The sequence below is a fragment of the Oncorhynchus masou genome, chromosome 31 (genome assembly GCF_036934945.1).
Source record: "Oncorhynchus masou masou isolate Uvic2021 chromosome 31, UVic_Omas_1.1, whole genome shotgun sequence".
Lineage (NCBI taxonomy): Eukaryota > Metazoa > Chordata > Actinopteri > Salmoniformes > Salmonidae > Oncorhynchus > Oncorhynchus masou.
Window position 1 is genome coordinate 45,054,985 of NC_088242.1, and position 18,789 is coordinate 45,073,773.

The 18,789-nt window shown below is 43.8% G+C and overlaps 1 protein-coding gene across 1 annotated transcript in view; it reads right to left on the reverse strand.

Annotated features, from left to right (window-relative positions):
• LOC135523995 (unconventional myosin-Id) overlaps positions 1-18,789 on the reverse strand; it is a 124,292-nt gene that overhangs the window by 22,921 nt on the left and 82,582 nt on the right. The window contains exon 21 of the mRNA XM_064951067.1: positions 9,409-9,563. Within this exon, the coding sequence (XP_064807139.1) occupies positions 9,409-9,563 (155 nt within the window). The remainder of the gene's footprint in view (positions 1-9,408; positions 9,564-18,789) is intronic.

An 18,789-nucleotide genomic window follows, 5' to 3' on the forward strand; every position in this document is an offset into this window, starting at 1 on the left:
AGTAGACTACCACGAACGATATATCAATGAAGAGATATGTGAAATACACATTGAGGATTGATTCTAAACAGCGTTTGCCGTGTTTCAGTCGATATTATGGAGTTAATTTGGAATACAGTTTGCCGTTTTGATGACTGAATTTTCGGGGGTTTTTGGTACCCAAACTTGATGTACAAAACGGAGCGATTTCTCCTACACAAAGAATCTTTCAGGAAAAACTGAACATTTGCTATGTAACTGAGAGTCTCCTCATTGAAAACATCCGAAGTTCTTCAAAGGTAAATGATTGTATTTGAATCCTTTTCTGGTTTTTGTGCAAATGTTGCCCGCTAAATGCTACGCTAGCTATCAATACTCTTACACAAATGCTTGTTTTGCTATGGTTCAAAAGCATATTTTGAAAATCTGAGATGACAGTGTTGTTAAGAAAAGGCTAAGCTTGAGAGCTAGCACATTCATTTCATTTCATTTGTGATTTTCATAAATAGTTAACGTTACGTTATGCTAATGAGCTTGAGGCTATAACTGGATACAGGTTTTTTTTCATAGCCAAACGTGAACAAAACGGAGCGATTTGTCCTACACAAATAATATTTTTTTGAAAAACTGAACATTTGCTATCTAACTGAGAGTCTCCTCATTGAAAACATCTGAAGTTCTTCAAAGGTAACTGATTTATTTGAATGATTTTCTTGTTTTTGTGAAAATGTTGCTGGCTGAATTCTAGGCTTATAGCTATGCTAGCTATCAATACTCTTACACAAATGCTTGTTTAGCTATGGTTGAAAAGCATATTTTGAAAATCTGAGATGACAGTGTTGTTAACAAAAGTCTAAGCTTGAGAGCAAATATACTTATTTCATTTCATTTGCGATTTTCATGAATAGTTAACGTTGCGTTATGCTAATGAGCTTGAGGCTATAAATAGGATCCCGGATCCGGGATTGATCGACGTAAGAAGTTAAGGGCTTGTAAGTAAGCATTTCACTGTAAGGTCTACACTTGTTGTATACGGCGCATGTGACCAATAACATTTGATTTGTCCTGCTGGACCTAAGTATACAAAAATGTATTTTAGAAGAAAAAAGGGAACTATAAAAAAAGAAAATAGAAAAAAAGGGTGCCAACTGTTTACTATGTGCTTAATTCATATGGTATGAATTATGAGAACACGATAATTGAACAGGAGTGACAAACTGTACTAACAATACACTTCCATAGGACTTCCTCTAGGGTTAGATGATATACAGATTTTCATCCCGTTTCTGTACCTTATGGTGTTACCGGCAGTGCACACACATTTTTGGTCGCACAAAACAAATTTAGGCAGCAGGGATCTTGATCACGGAGGGGATTGATTGTCTTTACTGTAACCAAGTAGGTTGATCTCGTAAGGTAGCCGATTAGCTAGCAAGTTAGCAAACCAAATGCATTGCTGGAGCCCTGAGCTGGAGATAACTATCTAAGAGGTGCCAAATAAATTAACTTCTAGTTAGTTATAAGCAGTGTAGCACGCACTCCCAAAGCACCCGCAAGGTCGGGTTCCCCAACCCCTGCATAAAAAAAATGGTATTGAAAATCGTTGTTGCTATCTCTAAATACCCTGGTATACCATATATCAACATACCGATAGGATTGATAATGTGAGTGTGAACAGAACACGTGTAGCGGCCACAGGTTTAACGCATAGTAATGTGATCCTAACTCTACTTCCATAAGGGTAAAGAGACTATTATTACCAAGGGTAGTAGAGAGTATTCATCCTAGACAAAGACACACACACATCCTCCCTGTGCTGTGATCTGTGTTGTGATCCTCTCTTTAAAAGGATCATAGGGTCAGTGATGGTGATGTGTGCCAGTGGTGGACAAAGCAAGGGAGCACTTTCCCTGAGGGACCATTGACAGTAGTACACCCTACACAGATGGCTGAGTCTTAACACTGCTGGAGCCACAATGGCTTCACAGCAGGAGGCTCCTTCGGTCTTAAACAATCACGCTTGGCTCTTCCCTCCTCCAGTTACTTTTCTCTCCATTCTGTTCAAAAGGCCTATCATGACACTCATAGCCGACCGTGTCTGCTCGTCAATGAACCAGCACACCTAGTCTCTCTCGTCTTCGGAAGCACCCAGTATAATCACAAGGGTGGTTGGACTTGGCTAAAGGACCATTACGGAAATCAATAGGTTGTTGAGGATGAGCCAAGCGGAGAAAAGGAAAAGCAGCGGTCTCAGGCATTGCATCTCAGCGCTAGAGGCGTAACTACAGACCCTGCTTCACAACCGACCGTGGTTGGGAGTTTCATAGAGCGGCGCACAATTGGCCCAGCGTCGCCCAAGTCCAAGACCAAAAGGCTTCTACCCCCAAGCCATTAGACTGCTGAAAAATTAATAAAAATCGCCACCGGACAATTTACATTGACTTGACCATACACTGCTGCTACTCGCTGTTTGTTTGTTTGTTTGTTATCTATGCATAGTCACTTCGCCCCCACCTACATGTACAGATTACCTCAACTAGCCTGTACCCCCGCACACTCGGTACTGGTGCCCCCTGTACATAGCTCCATTATTGTTGTTCTTATTGAGTTACTTTTTATTATTACTTTTTATTTTAGTCTACTTGGAAAATATTTTCTTCTTCTTGAACTGCACTGTTGGTTAAGGGCTTGTAAGTAAGCATTTCACGGTAAAGTCTACACTTGTTGTATTTGGCTCATGGCTCAAGTTCGATTTGATTTGGCCGGGGTAGGCTGTCATTGTAAATAACAATTTGTTCTTAATAACTGACTTGACTAAATAAAGGTTAAATAACTATAAAAGTTATCCATTACACACGCTCACTTTTAAAGACACATACAGTGGCTCATACTTGGTCACCCCATCAAATCAATACGTCAATGACGAGTCCATTCATTCCAGTTTATCAATGCTTCACGGGTTCGAGAGACATTGGGCTAGGGGACTAGGTTGTATTGAACCAAGATAATCATGTTGATCAGGCCCAAGCTGGAGATGACAGGAGAAAAGACAAAATGGGGAAAAGAGAGGGGTGATGGAGGTAAGGAGCGGGGTATGAGGGAAAACAAGTGGAGGGTCAGGGTATACTTGGTACACTCTACAGAGAGAGACAGAGAAGGTGGCTCGCATCATGACCAGTGAGAGCAGCAAGATAGCACAATAAGTAACAGGCTCTGGGTAGGTGGAAAGGCTAGAGGTATGGAAGGGAGGTCAGGGGAGGGGATGTCTTGGGCTGCAGCACTGCTCTATGTGCATGGCAGAGGCCTCATTACCTGTACCTCACTGCATCTGCCAGTGGTTGGTTGGCAGGCGGGCAGGCAGGCAGGCAGAGAGCACCACAGGGATGCAGGGATCGACACAGAGGGAAACTAGGTCAGATCCAGCTCTCACACACATTCATAACACACACACACACAGTCAGTCTAAAGCCCTCCTCTTCCATCACTCCACCAACCAACCCCCCCAGGCCGCAGGGTAAGGAAATAAACCAAACAGAGCAGGACTCTCTACTCTCCAGCTTAAACAGTATGTGTGTGTGTGTGTTAATCTAGAAAATATTTGAGTGTGTATGTATAGGTGAGCATGTGTGTTTGGGGACTGTAGCCAAATGTAAGAATTTGTGACAATACACACACACACACACACACACACACACACACACACACACACACACACACACACACACATCCATGCGCATTGGGGAATTACATGTTGCATAACATTTACGCAGGAGAAGCAAAAACAATCTTTGCATATGTTTTTGGATGGAAAATTAGCGTTTGTATGGATGACTGGAATTGGTGCTCTGCATAGTTTTACATGACAGGAATACTATCCAATCCATAGTGTATAATGATGGAGACGGATTCATTCACGGCTAAAACAAGATGAGCTTTAAAAATACTCTCCACCCCCTTGTTTCTCATTTCCCTCAGCTTCTGTTTACCTCGTTCACAGTTTTTCTGCCTCTCTCCAGCTCTCTCCCTCCATCTCCCACCCTCTCTCTCTCCCTCCATCTCCCACCCTCTCTCTCTCCCTCCATCTCCCACCCTCTCTCTCTCTCCCCCCATCTCCCACCCTCTCTCTCTCTCCCCCCATCTCCCACCCTCTCTCTCTCTCCCCCCAGAGGAGATGAGTCGTTAGTATTCTCAGGCAGCAGTGTTATTATTGGACTAAATATCAGACAAACATGGATTGGCTGGTCGCTATGGCAACTGCATCTGCAGCACTGCACAGGGATGGAGGGAGAGGAGGAAGGAAAGAAGAAAAGGGGAGGGCGGAGTGAGAGCTAAAAACGGGGGGGGGGGGCTGGAGAGGAAGGGTGTTAGAGGGAGGGGAAGTGAGAGGGAGGGATATAGAGATAGAGGAGGAGATGAGATAGGAGGGGAGAATGACTTCCTCAAGTCTGAAATATTGGATTCAGCATAAAGGGTGACCTTGATGGGGTAGGGAGATATCACCAGCTAGCAGCACACACACAGCGCCTCTGTCTCTCTGTTTTAGTGTCTTGAATGATGATGGTGATGCCATCTCCAATTACACAGGAAAGTGCAGTACCGCACATTTGTTCACGCATTGCAGCACTTTGAATATTCCTCACGCTTCCCTCGTACTGTAACACAAACGTAATGGATCGTCTTTCTCCGGAGAAGAAAACAGATCCCGACTCATCTTCTCACGGATTCCTCCATTAAAGCTGAGCTTCAAAATCTAAAATCGCTTTCACAGAATAAAAAAGGGAAAATAATAATAATTTACTACATTTCTATAATGCTTTTCATAAGAATCTCAAAAAGGCTTGAAAAGCAAAAAACAAACAAGAAACACATCAAGTCTTTGAGCGCACGCATCCTCCAAAGATGGAGAGAGACAGCGGCTCGATCAGGTGGCTGCTGTGGCTCAGAAATGCAATTCTTTAGAAAACCATTTCAAATGTTGATGTACCGGCACTGACAGAGAGGTTTCATGCTGGAGTTGAATGGAAGAGGACAGAACCCTGATATCATGGGGTCAGACAATGATGAGGACAGCCCAATGCACAATGGGAGCAGAGGATGTTTCAGAGCAAATCGGCGATCTGCCACATAGCTGAGAAGCAACACATAATAAAATAATGTATGCCATTTCGCAGAAGCTTTTATCCAAAGCGACTTACAGTCATGCGTGCATCTCTTTCGCTCTCTGTCTCTCTCGCTCTCAACTGATCACGTAACCCTGCTGCCCTAACAAATCTGGGCCAACCTCCAATCTGTGCTACACATAACAAGGAAGTGACATGGCAGAGAGGGAGAGAGAGAACAAAGGAAGAGAAAAACACAAATAAAGATGAAGGAAGTCCACAAACTGGTGTCTTCCTACAGTATCTTTCCCTAACGGTCATAAGAGAGTGACGCCTTCCTTCTCATTATAGGGTTAGGCTGAGCCCAGAATAACATCACACACACATCATATGCTTTTTGGCTCTACATAACGGTCTCTCCCTCCATCGCCCGTGTCAATACTGTCTGGACTTTCAGTAGTCACTGTGGACAACAGCAAGACAAGCTGCCACAGAAAGCCATTTTCTGAGATCCCAGTAGATCAAACACAGCATTACACAACAATCTAGAACACTTACACAACTCAGTAGAATTTTCTCATTCGATTGGTTTCCACTGAAGCGCTATTTATAGTTTAGAAAGGGCAACAAAGTGAAAAGTTCCCATGTACTGTAAGTAGGCTTAAAGTAGATTTGTAATGGATACTGATTTTATGCATTGCTGCTTTTTCGCCGAGTTACTTATTTACCTTCACAGTTATAATTCCAGAGAGAAATGAAGTCTCAGCTAAATAAACTAACATGGAGGCCATTTTTATGACAGGTGTGAACCAAGGGGTATGTGTTAGATCCAGTGAGAAATAATTATCAGGTAACATTAAGCTGAATATTATGTAAATGTAATGTACAATGTCTTCAAATGGTATTCATACCCCTTGACTATACTGCACATTTTGTTGTGTCACTGACTGATTTCAAAATGGATAAAATATTTACACACAATACCCCATAATATCCCATAGCATGGTGGTGTCACTGTCTTGCTATGGTAATGTTTTTCACCAGCAGGGAATGGGAGACAAGTAAAGATAGAGGATACAATTAATGGAGCCAAATGCACCTGCTTCAGAGTGCAAACAACTTTAGACTGGGGCGTAAGATTTACGTTGGGAACACTTACGTAAATTAACTATTTCTGTATTTCATTGTCAATAAATTTGCTAAAAAACAACTAAAAAAAACATGTTTTCAGTTTGTCATTATGAGATATAGAGTGCAGATGGCTGAAAAAAATATTTTAAATTCAAACTAACAACATGTGGAATAAGTCAAGGGATATGAATATTTCTGATGCTACTGTACAACGCATACGGAAAGTGTTCAGACCCCTTCCCCTTTTCCACATTTAAAAAAAAACTTTACAGCCTTATTCTAAAATGGAGTAAATATTTTTTTCCCCTCATCAATCTCCACACAATACCCTATAATGACAAAGCGAAAACAGGATATTTTTTCTGAAGAACACAGTGGGCTCCATCATTCTTAAATGGAAGAAGTTTGGAACCACCAAGACTCTTCCTAGAGCTGGCTGCCCGGCCAAATTAAGCAATCGGCAGAGAAGAGCCTTGGCCAGGGAGGTGACCAAGAACCCGATGGCCACCCTGACATAGCTCCAGAGTTCCTCTGTTGAGATTGGAGAACCTTCCAGAAGGACAACCTTCTTTGCAGTACTCCACCAATCAGGCCTTTATGGTAGATTGGCCAGATGGAAGCCACTCTTCAGTAAAAGGCACATGACAGCCCGCTTGGAGTTTGCCAAAAGGTGCCAGGTAACATGGTGGTGGCAGCATCATGCTGTGGGGATGTTTTTCAGCGGCAGGGACTGGAACACTAGTCAGGATCGAGAGAAAGATTAACGGAGCTAAGTACAGAGAGATCCTTGATGAAAACCTGCTCCAAAGCACTCAGGACCTCAGACTGGGGGCGAAGGTTCACCTTCCAAAAGGACAACGAACGACCCTAATTCGACTAATGAGTTGCTGATCAAGAACGATATCTATGTTTGTGTGTGTGCTAGTGTGTGAGACTGTGCTATCCACATCTGTGTGTGTGTGTGTGACAGATGTAGAGCGTCTCTCCCCCTCTGTCCCAGGAGTGAAGCGTGTGTGGTGTGGTGTGCTGCAGTAGCAGTGGCTGCCTGGTGCGAGCTGTGTGGGGTGCACGTCAATACAGCAGAGGTCTGGGCTAAATATAGACTAGAGCCCATGCAAGCTTTCACAGTGGAGCAGCACATCTCCTTAAACATTGCATGTCTCCTCTTCTGAGATGGAGGGAGGGGGGAGAGAGGAGGGGGGATAGAGGAGGAGGGAGGAGAGAGGAGGAGGGAGGAGAGGGGGCAGAGGGGAGGAGGGAGGAGAGAGGAGGAGGGAGGAGAGAGGAGAGAGGGCAGAGGGGTGGGGGGAAAGAATGACAGATTGGTGGGGACAGAGAAAGAAAGAGGAAGAACGAGAGAAAAAGAGCTGGAGAGATGGGAAGAGAAACAGATATAGGGAAAGAGGTGAGAGGAAGAGAGAGGGTGCAAAGAGAGAGAGGGAGTTACAAAGAAGAGGGATGACAATAGGGGAATGACAAAAAAGGGAAAAAGGTTGAGAAAGAAGAATGAGAAGAGTGAGGGAGGAAGTGAGGCCATGGGGATATAAAAGCCTCTGGACTATTCGTGAGTTTCTAAACAACTGTGGCGCGTCACAGGGGATAAGAGGGTTAACGTGGAGCAGAATTCGCAGTGTCTGTTTTAACTCTCAACAGATTTGGCCATGACGCCTTTTGACAAGCTACTCCTAAAATGTGACAGTGTTGGCATTTTTTTTTTTTTTTAACTTGTCAAGTCGCAAATTCAAATCTAAAAAGCAGACTTTTGAGGGGACAAATTTTGAAAACCCCCAGGAAAACAAGATGCCATTTTGTAAGTTGGAACCTAAACAGAGTTATTTGGAATGGGGCTTAGGCTCAATGACACGGTCACACCGTTTTTCCAATGCTGTACATTTGGAGGATAAAAAGCCAGCCATTGACACTAGGTCCCTGTGTGTGTTGTAAACTGCTACAGAGCTCTGCATTGTGTGGGCTGTGCACCACGCTCAAGTGGAGATAAAGGTTAAATCTACATCTACCGACACACCACACACACACACACGGCCTTTTCTTGTGCCCATGTTTCACTGTGATGGATGGGCTTCTATAGGAAGCACATGGAGAGTCAATAAGAGGGACCCTTGCCATCTGTCACTGTGAGCCTGTATACAATGAGACAAGATATCGTTGAAGATGGGCCGTGTTCAGGCACATTCACACACAGATCAGACCAGTTTTAGACCAGACCAAGGATATAATAAAGCAGCATGGCTTAAAAATAATCTTGGTTAACCCAGAACTAAGGTTCACGTAATTGGTCAGCTGCTCGATTAAGTCCCAAATCCGTAAATGTTAAGGGAAGTGGCACGAGGAGCTCCACCCTCTCTCTTTTCAAAGTCACGGGCCGAATGTCCCCTCCCCTTCTGAAATTCAAAAAATGCAAACACCTTCGAAAACCGGGAGTTTCCCCCCAAATAACCAGTGAGGAAAAACCCAAACACTGAAACTATGCTGCTCTAATTCTCACATCCCATTCAGTCCCGGCAGATTCTCTCGGTTTACGCGCAGGATCTTTCCACGAGAGATCAGCTTAAATATAATGTATGCCGCAAATCATCTATCATACATTACTGAATTAAATTATCACACAAGCCCCAACTTAAAGCGCAGTAAAATGATCACAATGATGCCTTGCCCGTTTTCTCCATTCTCCTATATCCACTTAAAGATCATTTTAAAAGCAGGACAGTATGCTATAATTTTACATGTACAGTACCCTATCACATGGGGCCGTATAGCAGTTCCAATCTGCTACCTGTGTAGTTTTTCCAGGGGTTGACCGAAGGGACAGTAAGTAATAATGTACTTCTCGCCGCAATATGTGGGAGACACACAGCTGGTCTGTATAATAATCTCCACCGTCTGCACCATGCACTTCTCTGGGAGAATGCGCCACACAAGGAGGTACTGGACTTTGCTTTGAGGAGAGGTACTGCATAGTTTGCTCCCAGCACATACATACAGTATATTTTACTGTCGACAGACACACAACATCGCACACATGTAAAGACAGAAGCACGCAGGCAGGCAGATAGACAGAACGAGAAGTAGAAAGACCTGCCCGACTCACCCAACGGACTTACCCACTGACCCGACCGTCCAACACAGACAGACAGGCAGACAAACACATGCATGCCACACACACACACACACAGGTTACCTTTTGAAGTGGCTGAGAAGGGTGCCCACCAGCTCTCCGATGCGGCTGTCCCCAGCAGGCACCATGCCCTGTAGACACACCACTAGGTCCCTGCTGTCCTTAGTGTGGAACACCACCAGCTGATCCTTACCTGGGGACACACTCACCCCCGTCACCTTAGAGGACAGAGAGAGAGAGAGGACACACGGGCAAGCGCACACACACAGACAAGCATACACACGTGCACACACATACAGACAAAACACCACGGGAGTTTGAGTTAGCATGGCTCAATGGACACAGCAATAGACTAGGGGTTCTCACACTGAATTAAAACTGTAATCCGTCATCCGTCATTTACTTGCTAAGGAACGGGTGCAGGGGGATTCTGACATGGTCCTATATAGTGATGGGGGAAAACTTGATACAGTTACATATCGGGATATTATTTTTGATGATATATTGTATTGTATTTTTTTGATAATATCGCAATCTTATTTTTGTGCTAGTTGGTGTACCTGTACCAAAACTCATAGCTTGTTCTCCATCTTTTGAAATTTGTTTTCAGCACTTTTATTTCCATGACTGATCAAAACTCATTTTCTCATGTGCTCTCTTGTCCCTCTGCAGCAGACATATGGTGAGCAATATGTTTGGAACATAAAAACGCAATACAATCCCACTATTGAATCACAATACATAGAATCGTGAGAATCGCAATACATATCGTATTGGCACCGAAGTATTGTGATAATATCGTATCTTGAGGTCCCCGGCAATTCCCAGCCCTAGTCCTTCACAGACTGCAATGGACGACTAAAACCCCAAGGTTCTGTGTGCAATGTTTGTCTGCTTCAAGGGTTAAATGGTCCTGATAATGTTTTATTTTATTTTTTTTACCAAACATAACATCTCTAAGGAAGATAATGAGAAGTAGAGTTTATTGTGCATCTGCTTGGAATTACTCTTTTTCAATTCCTTCCCTTTTTCCTACACCCTTCCCACGCGAGTCCAGGTCCCATTGAGCACAGTGTAGACCATGGAAACAGCCAGGGGATTCAGACACATTATCCCCTCAGCCCAGAACTGCATGGGCACCATACTGGGAGAAAAAGAATCATTATTCAATCTCCATCAGGTTAAGTAAATGTGACACAGCCACCACGGCACCACACATCGAGGTGTGAACAACAGCTAGCTGCTTTACCAATAGCTAAATAACAGAATGCGAAATGAGCCCCGTGGTTAGAAACGATTTCAACAGGTATACCCCAACACCACATGCTTGTGTTCATGAGAGCAGTTTACGAGGGTCAGGTTACATGTGCAGTACATGAAAGGGTTAATTGATCGAAACAAGCCTTGTTTCTTTTTAATGAGTGTTCGAGTTCTCATAGCGATACTGATGGTACTGCAGCGAGTGTCCTGTTCGGTACACCTTTGGTCTATTCTTGAGGGAGACGAGTCTGTCGTTATGTAACACAGACGAATCCCAGTGTTTTCCACAAACACATGGAGTAGTCAGCCAAATAGAAAAAGTAGCCAGCCAGGCAGAACAAGCTCTATTTTGCTGGCCTCTGGTACATTCTAATGCTAGATTGTATTTTGAATGAGCAACTACCAGGAAATAACACTGATCACATTCTTTCCACGCTTTACAGTGTTATTTTAATCAGCTGTTGTAAAATATGATATACTGTAAAGCACAGGAAAAACTTAATTTTCACTGCACTTTTAAAAGAATCCTGTATGAGTCTGTCGACTTCCAAAGGTTTCAAGCTTCTTTTCATGAGGCATTTTCTCAGCCATCTGTAATACAGGTATGATTGAAGAAAACAGCAGATGTCAACACTTTGATTAAATCTGTAGACCTACAGATTTACGTGGCCAAACGTATGTGGACAGGGGCTCGTCGAACATCTCATTCCAAAATCATGAGCATTAATATAGAATAGGTCCCCCCTTTTGCTGCTATAACAGCCTCCACTCTTCTGGGAAGGCTTTCTACTCGATGCTGCAGGGACTTGCTTCCATTCAGCCACAAGAGCATTCGTGAGGTCGGGCATTGATGTTGGGCGATTAGGCCTGGCTCGCAGTCGGCGTTCCAATTCATCACAAAGGTGTTTGATGGGCTTGAGGTCAGGGCTCTGTGCAGGCCAGTCAAGTTCTTCCTCACCAATCTTGACTAATAATTTCTGTATGGACCTCGCTTTGTGCATGGGGGCATTGCCATGCTAAAACAGGAAAGAGCCTTCCCCAAACTGTTAACACATATTTGAATGCACAGAATCGTTTAGAATGTCATTGTATGCTCGAGCATAACAATTTCCCTTCACTGGAACTAAGGGGCCTAGCCTGAACCATGAAAAACAGCCCCAGACCATTATTCCTCCTCCACCAAACTTTACAGTTGGAACTACGCATTGGGGCATGTGGCGTTCTCCTGGCTTCCGCCAAACCCAAATTCCTCACTCCAGAGAATGCGTTTCCACTGTTTCAGAGTCCAAAGGTGGCGAGCTTTACACCACTACAGCCAATGCTTGGCATTGCGCATGGTGAGCTTAGGCTTGTGTGCGGCTGCTCGGCTGCTCGGCCATGGAAACCCATTTCATGAACCTCCCGACGAACAGTTATTGTGCGGATGTTGTTTTCAGAGGCAGTTTGGAAGTCGATAGTGAGTGTTGCAACCGAGGACAGAAAATGTTTACCACTTTGCGGCTGAGCTGTTGTTGCCCCTAGACGATTTCACTTCACAATAACTGCACTTACAGTTGACTGTGGCAGCTCGAGTAGGGCAGAAATTTGACGAACGGACTTCTTGGAAAGGTGTCATCCTATGACAATGCCACATTGAAAGTCACTGAGCTCCTCAGTACGGACCATTCTACTGCTAATGTTTTTCTATGGAGATCGCATGGCTGTGTGCTCGATTTTATACAGCTGTCAGCAACAGGTGTGGCTGAAATAGCTGAATCCACTCATTTGAACGGGTGTCCACATACTTCAATATCTTTGAAATTAATCCCAACCTAAGCATTTCATGACTGGGAATACAGATAGATGCATTTATCGGTCACAGATACCTTAAACAAATTATAAGGGCGTTGATAAGAAAACCAGTCAGTATCTGGTGCGACCACCATTTGCCTCATGCAGCACGACACATCTCCTTCACATACATTTGATCAGGTTGTTGATTGTGGCCTGTGGAATGTTGTCCCATTCCTCTTCAATGGCGGTGCCGAATCTGTGAAATGTCTGGTGAGTATGCAGGACATGGAAGAACTGGGACATTTTCAGCTTCCAGGATTTGTGTACAGATCCTTGCGACATGGGGCCATGCATTATCATGCTGAAACATGAGGTGATGGCGGCGGATGAATGGCACGACAATGGGCCTCAGGGTTTGTATACAGTATCTCTGTGCATTCAAATTGCCATCAATAAAATACAATTGTGTTCAATGTCCGTAGCTTATGCCTGCCCATGGCATAACCCCACCTCCACAATGGGGCACACGATGACATCAGCAAACCTCATGCCATACTTGTGTCTGCCATCTTCCCAGTACAATTGAAACTGTGATTCATCCAGCATGCCAGTGGCCATAGAAGGTGAGCATTTGCCCACTGAAGTCGGTTAAGACACCGAACTGCAGTCAGGTCAAGAACCTGGTGAGGATCACAAGCACAAAAGATGAGAATTCCCTGAGATGGGTTCTGACAGTTTATGAAGAAAATATTTGTTTGTGCAAACCCACAGTTTCATCAGCTGACCGGGTGGCTGGTCTCAGACGATTCCGCGGGTGATAAGGCCGGATTTGGAGGTCCTGGGCTGGCGTGGTTACACATGGTCTGCGATTGTGAGGTCGTTTGAATGTACTGCTAAACGGTGTTGGAGGCAGCTTATGGTAGAGAAATTAACTATCAATTCTCTGGCAACAGCTCTGGTGAACATTACTGCAGTCAGCATGGCAATTGTGGGCTCCCTCAAAACTTGAGACATCTGTGGTATTGTGTTGTGTAACGAAACTGCACATCATAGTGGCCTTTTATTGTCCCCAGCACAAGGTGCACCTTTGTAATGAGCATGCTGTTTAATCAGCTTCTTGATATGCCACACCTGTCAGGTGGATAGATTATCTTGGCAAAGGACAAAATGCTCACTAACAGGGATGCAAACAAATATGTGCACAAAATCTGAGAGAAATAAGCTTTTGTGTGTCTAACATCTCTGGGATCTTTTATTTCAGCTCACTGTACATGTTGTGTTTCTATATTTTGTCGGTGTATCTAGAACGGCCAGTCCAAAATTGCTTTAAAATTATGTCATGGAAATAATTGCATTGTATTAATTGCATTCAATTTTGCTTCTAAAGTATGTAATTTTGAGAATATTTGAAAATAGGACTCTGCCCCTTTAAGACAAACGTTCCAAAAGAGACATCAACATGGATACAGTAGGCTAGCCAATACGAATGCTAGGTGTATTTGTATAGTTTTCTTTTTGCAGACTATCAACAGTGGTCAGAATATTGCTAATATGTTCGTTTTATAAATCACTTTCCATAAAATAAATAAGCTCAGCGAGTAGATTGATGGGCACTTTTACTGCTCTGGATAGCTCGATCCCGCGTGTGCTGTGTGAAGGCATCAACTCATGTACTGCTCGAGAAGTTGTGCCTCGCGGGAGCGTTGTGGTTTTTGAATGAATGGCCAATCATATTGCTCAAATACAAATAGCTTGACATTTATGAGTGTAGTCTTCAACGGTTTTCAATGGTAGACTGCAACAGAGAAGGTAAATGTTGAATTGGAATGCAAAAAGTGCTGAAAAGTTACTGGCCCTGTCGGTCAAGACGGACAACATCCACTGGCCCGACGACATTTTTTTTTTTAAAGTATTTTATTTTTGCATTTTCCAATTAAGAACATTCAAAACAAAAGTGAAAAGATATTAGACAACGATAGGACAAAGTGACAGTAACAGGCGAACGTAACAAAAATAAATTATAATTATAATTATATAAACAAACATACAATAATAAAAAAATAAAAAATAACGAGACATTGGATCACCTGCCGTAGGCTACATATTATACATTATGTGTGAAACATTATGTGAGGATTATATATAGATTCAATCAATGAGATGTGGGGGGAGATTCTCCATATAGTCAATAAAAGGTTGCCAAATTCTGTAAAATGTCTTTAACTTATTCCTCAAGCAGTAAGTGATTTTCTCCAAAGGGATACAACTATTAACTTCCAAAAGCCACATTGCAACTGGCAGGGAGGAATCCAATTTCCATTTCAAGGCAATACATTTCTTGGTAATCGCTAGCAATATTTCTGTTAGCTTTATAGTATGGCTTTGCCTAAGATTGGTGTTAGTAAAGTTACCCAGTAGACAGACCTCCGGGTCTAAAGGGAATGCAACCCCGTGAATTGAGGATATGGTATCGCATACCCCCTGCCAGAAACCGTGTAGTTTTGAACACTGCCAAGTGGAATGGAGGAATGTTCCTTCATCTGAGCCATATCTAAAACATAGGGAGGAGATATCTGGGTTGAACTTGTGCAGTCTAGATGGGGTGATATAGAGCTGATGAAGGAAATTAAACTGGATCAGTCTGTATCTGGAGTTCAATGTGGATATAACCCCATCCCTGCATATGTCACTCCATAGATCCTCATCAAGATCAATACCCAGATCTTTCTCCCATCTAAGTCGGGGTTTATCTAGCCCAGGCAGTGTTAGTCCTGACATAAGAGCATTGTAAACACGGGAAATGGTCTTGAACAGTGGTTGGTCTGCGTGGCAGAGTTGTTCAATCAAATCAAATTTTATTTGTCACATACACATGGTTAGCAGATGTTAATGCGAGTGTAGCGAAATGCTTGTGCTTCTAGTTCCGACAATGCAGTAATAACCAACAAGTAATCTAACTAACAATTCCTAATCTACTGTCTTATACAGAGTGTAAGGGGATAAAGAATATGTACATAAGGATATATGAATGAGTGATGGTACAGAGCAGCATAGGCAAGATACAGTAGATGGTATCGAGTACAGTATATACATGTGAGATGAGTATGTAAACAAAGTGGCATAGTTAAAGTGGCTAGTGATACATGTATTACATAAGGATGCAGTCGATGATATAGAGTACAGTATATACGTATGCATATGAGATGAATAATGTAGGGTAAGTAACATTATATAAGGTAGCATTGTTTAAAGTGGCGAGTGATATATTTACATCATTTCCCATCAATTCCCATTATTAAAGTGGCTGGAGTTGAGTCAGTGTCAGTGTGTAGGCAGCAGCCACTCAATGTTAGTGGTGGCTGTTTAACAGTCTGATGGCCTTGAGATAGAAGCTGTTTTTCAGTCTCTCGGTCCCAGCTTTGATGCACCTGTACTGACCTCGCCTTCTGGATGATAGCGGGGTGAACAGGCAGTGGCTTGGGTGGTAGATGTCCTTGATGATCTTTATGGCCTTCCTGTAACATCGGGTGGTGTAGGTGTCCTGGAGGGCAGGTAGTTTGCCCCCGATGATGCGTTGTGCAGACCTCACTACCCTCTGGAGAGCCTTACGGTTGAGGGCGGAGCAGTTGCCGTACCAGGCGGTGATACAGCCCGCCAGGATGCTCTCGATTGTGCATCTGTAGAAGTTTGTGAGTGCTTTTGGTGACAAGCCGAATTTCTTCAGCCTCCTGAGGTTGAAGAGGCGCTGCTGCGCCTTCTTCACGATGCTGTCTGTGTGAGTGGACCTATTCAGTTTGTCTGTGATGTGTATGCCGAGGAACTTAAAACTTGCTACTCTCTCCACTACTGTTCCATCGATGTGGATAGGGGGGTGTTCCCTCTGCTATTTCCTGAAGTCCACAATCATCTCCTTAGTTTTGTTGACGTTGAGTGTGAGTTATTTTCCTGACACCACACTCCGAGGGCCCTCACCTCCTCCCTGTAGGCCGTCTCTTCGTTGTTGGTAATCAAGCCTACCACTGTTGTGTCATCCGCAAACTTGATGATTGAGTTGGAGGCGTGCGTGGCCACGCAGTCGTGGGTGAACAGGGAGTACAGGAGAGGGCTCAGAACGCACCCTTGTGGGCCCCAGTGTTGAGGATCAGCGGGGAGGAGATGTTGTTACCTACCCTCACCACCTGGGGCGGCCCGTCAGGAAGTCCAGTACCCAGTTGCACAGGGCGGGGTCGAGACCCAGGGTCTCGAGCTTGATGACGAGCTTGGAGGGTACTATGGTGTTGAATGCCGAGCTGTAGTCGATGAACAGCATTCTCACATAGGTATTCCTCTTGTCCAGATGGGTTAGGGCAGTGTGCAGTGTGGTTGAGATTGCATCGTCTGTGGACCTATTTGAGCGGTAAGCAAATTGGAGTGGGTCTAGGGTGTCAGGTAGGGTGGAGGTGATATGGTCCTTGACTAGTCTCTCAAAGCACTTCATGATGACGGAAGTGAGTCTAGGTGACATCTTAGGTAGGTTTCATTGTCCCTTGAGAGTCACCCTAATAAAGTTTTGTAGTTGTAGGTAGCTAAAGAAGTCCCTGTTAGGCAAGTGGTATTTCTGTTTCAGCTGATCAAAAGACATAAGAACTCCCTCCTCGTAACAATGTTCCAGAAGAGTGATCCCCTTATCAGACCATGGTCTAAAGTTACTATTCTGGAAAAACATAGGGATCAATCTATTGTTCCATAAAGGGGTTTTAGGGGAAAGGAATCCCCCTCGTCCGAACAGCTCATGCAGTTTGCACCATGCCAGGACAGAATGTATGATTAAAGGGTTGTCTGTGATGGTTTTTATAGATTTTCTGTCCCATTTGTAAAACAAATCTGCCCCAGTGTCATCATTTACCTCAAGCTTTTCAATGTTCAACCATGAGGGAGAGGGACCCTTGTCAAACCTCTGAGCCAAAAACCTAGACTGTGCAGCCCAGTAGTACATTCTAAAATTGGGGAGGTTTAAGCCCCCTTGACTGTAATCAAGGGTCAGTTTATCCAGGCCAACCCTAGGGGTTTTGCCGTGCCAGATAAACCGTCTGGTCAGCTTGTCGAGAGAGGAAAAAATGCTGCGGGAACAGGGATAGGGAGAGATTGAAACAGATATAGAAACCTGGGCAGGACATTCATTTTAATTACATTGATTCTACCCAGTAGAGTGAGAGGTAAGTCCATCCATTTACAAAGGTCAACCTCCACCTTTTGCAACAAACTGGCCAGATTGAGTTTATAGAGGTTGTTCAGATTACCATCCACCATTATGCCCAAATATGTGAAGCCCATAGGCGACCATCTGAAAGGAAACTTGTGCTTGATGGTATGATGGTCAAAGACAGACAACGGTAAGATTTCGCTTTTATCAAGATTGACCTTATATCCAGAGAAAGAACTATAACACTGTAGTAGGATCTGCAAGTGAGAGAGGGAGTGTTCTGGGTTTGTTAGAAATAAGACAAGGTCGTCCGCAAAGAGTGATAATTTATGGGTATGGGGGCTCACCTCAAAGCCATGTATGTCAGGGCACGTTCTAATAGCCTCAGCCAACGGTTCGATGGCGAGGGCAAAGAGGTGGGGGCTAATTGGGCAACCTTGTCTGTTCCCCATATAAAGAGGGAAAGAGGAGGAAGTAATCCCATTGGTAGCAATCCTAGCTTTAGGAGATTTGTAGAGTGATTTTATCAAATTTACAAACACGGTACCTAAACCGAACTTTTCCAAGACGCGAAAGAGGTATGGCCATTCAACCCTATCAAAGGCCTTTTCAGCGTCGAGGGAGACTGCGACACTAGGTATTTTGTTTTTGTTAGCAAGGTGAATTATATCAAAGAACCTTCTGAGATTGTTGGAGGACAATCTATTAATTATGAAGCCAGTTTGATCTGGGTTGACCAACAGGGGAAGACATGACTCCAGTCTCTTAGATAGCATCTTGGTGACCAGTTTACAATCTGTGTTAAGGAGAGAGATTGGTCTATAGGAGGCGCACTTTAGCGGGTTTTTCCCTTTCTTGTGGATTACAGTAATCACTGCTTGAGAGAAGGACTCTGGAAAGCAGTTGTCTTCTCTGGCTTTTTTAAGTACCTCCATAAGGTAGGGGACCAACAGCTCCCTAAATTCTTTATAGAACTGGAGGGAAGCCATCCTCCCCAGGAGATTTATTAGAAGGTAGGGATTTAATGGCCCCCAACAATTCAGGAACTGAGAAGTGTTCACTCAGGCGCTCGCTGACTTCCCCTGACAGGCATGGGAGGTTGAGAGAGGAGAGAAAGGAGTCTATCTCTGATAGATCATCGCTTGATTGGGAAGTGTAAAGGTCTTCATAGTATTTCTTAAAAGTATTATTAATTTCAGTAGGGTCGAAGGATATCTCTTTAGTAAGAG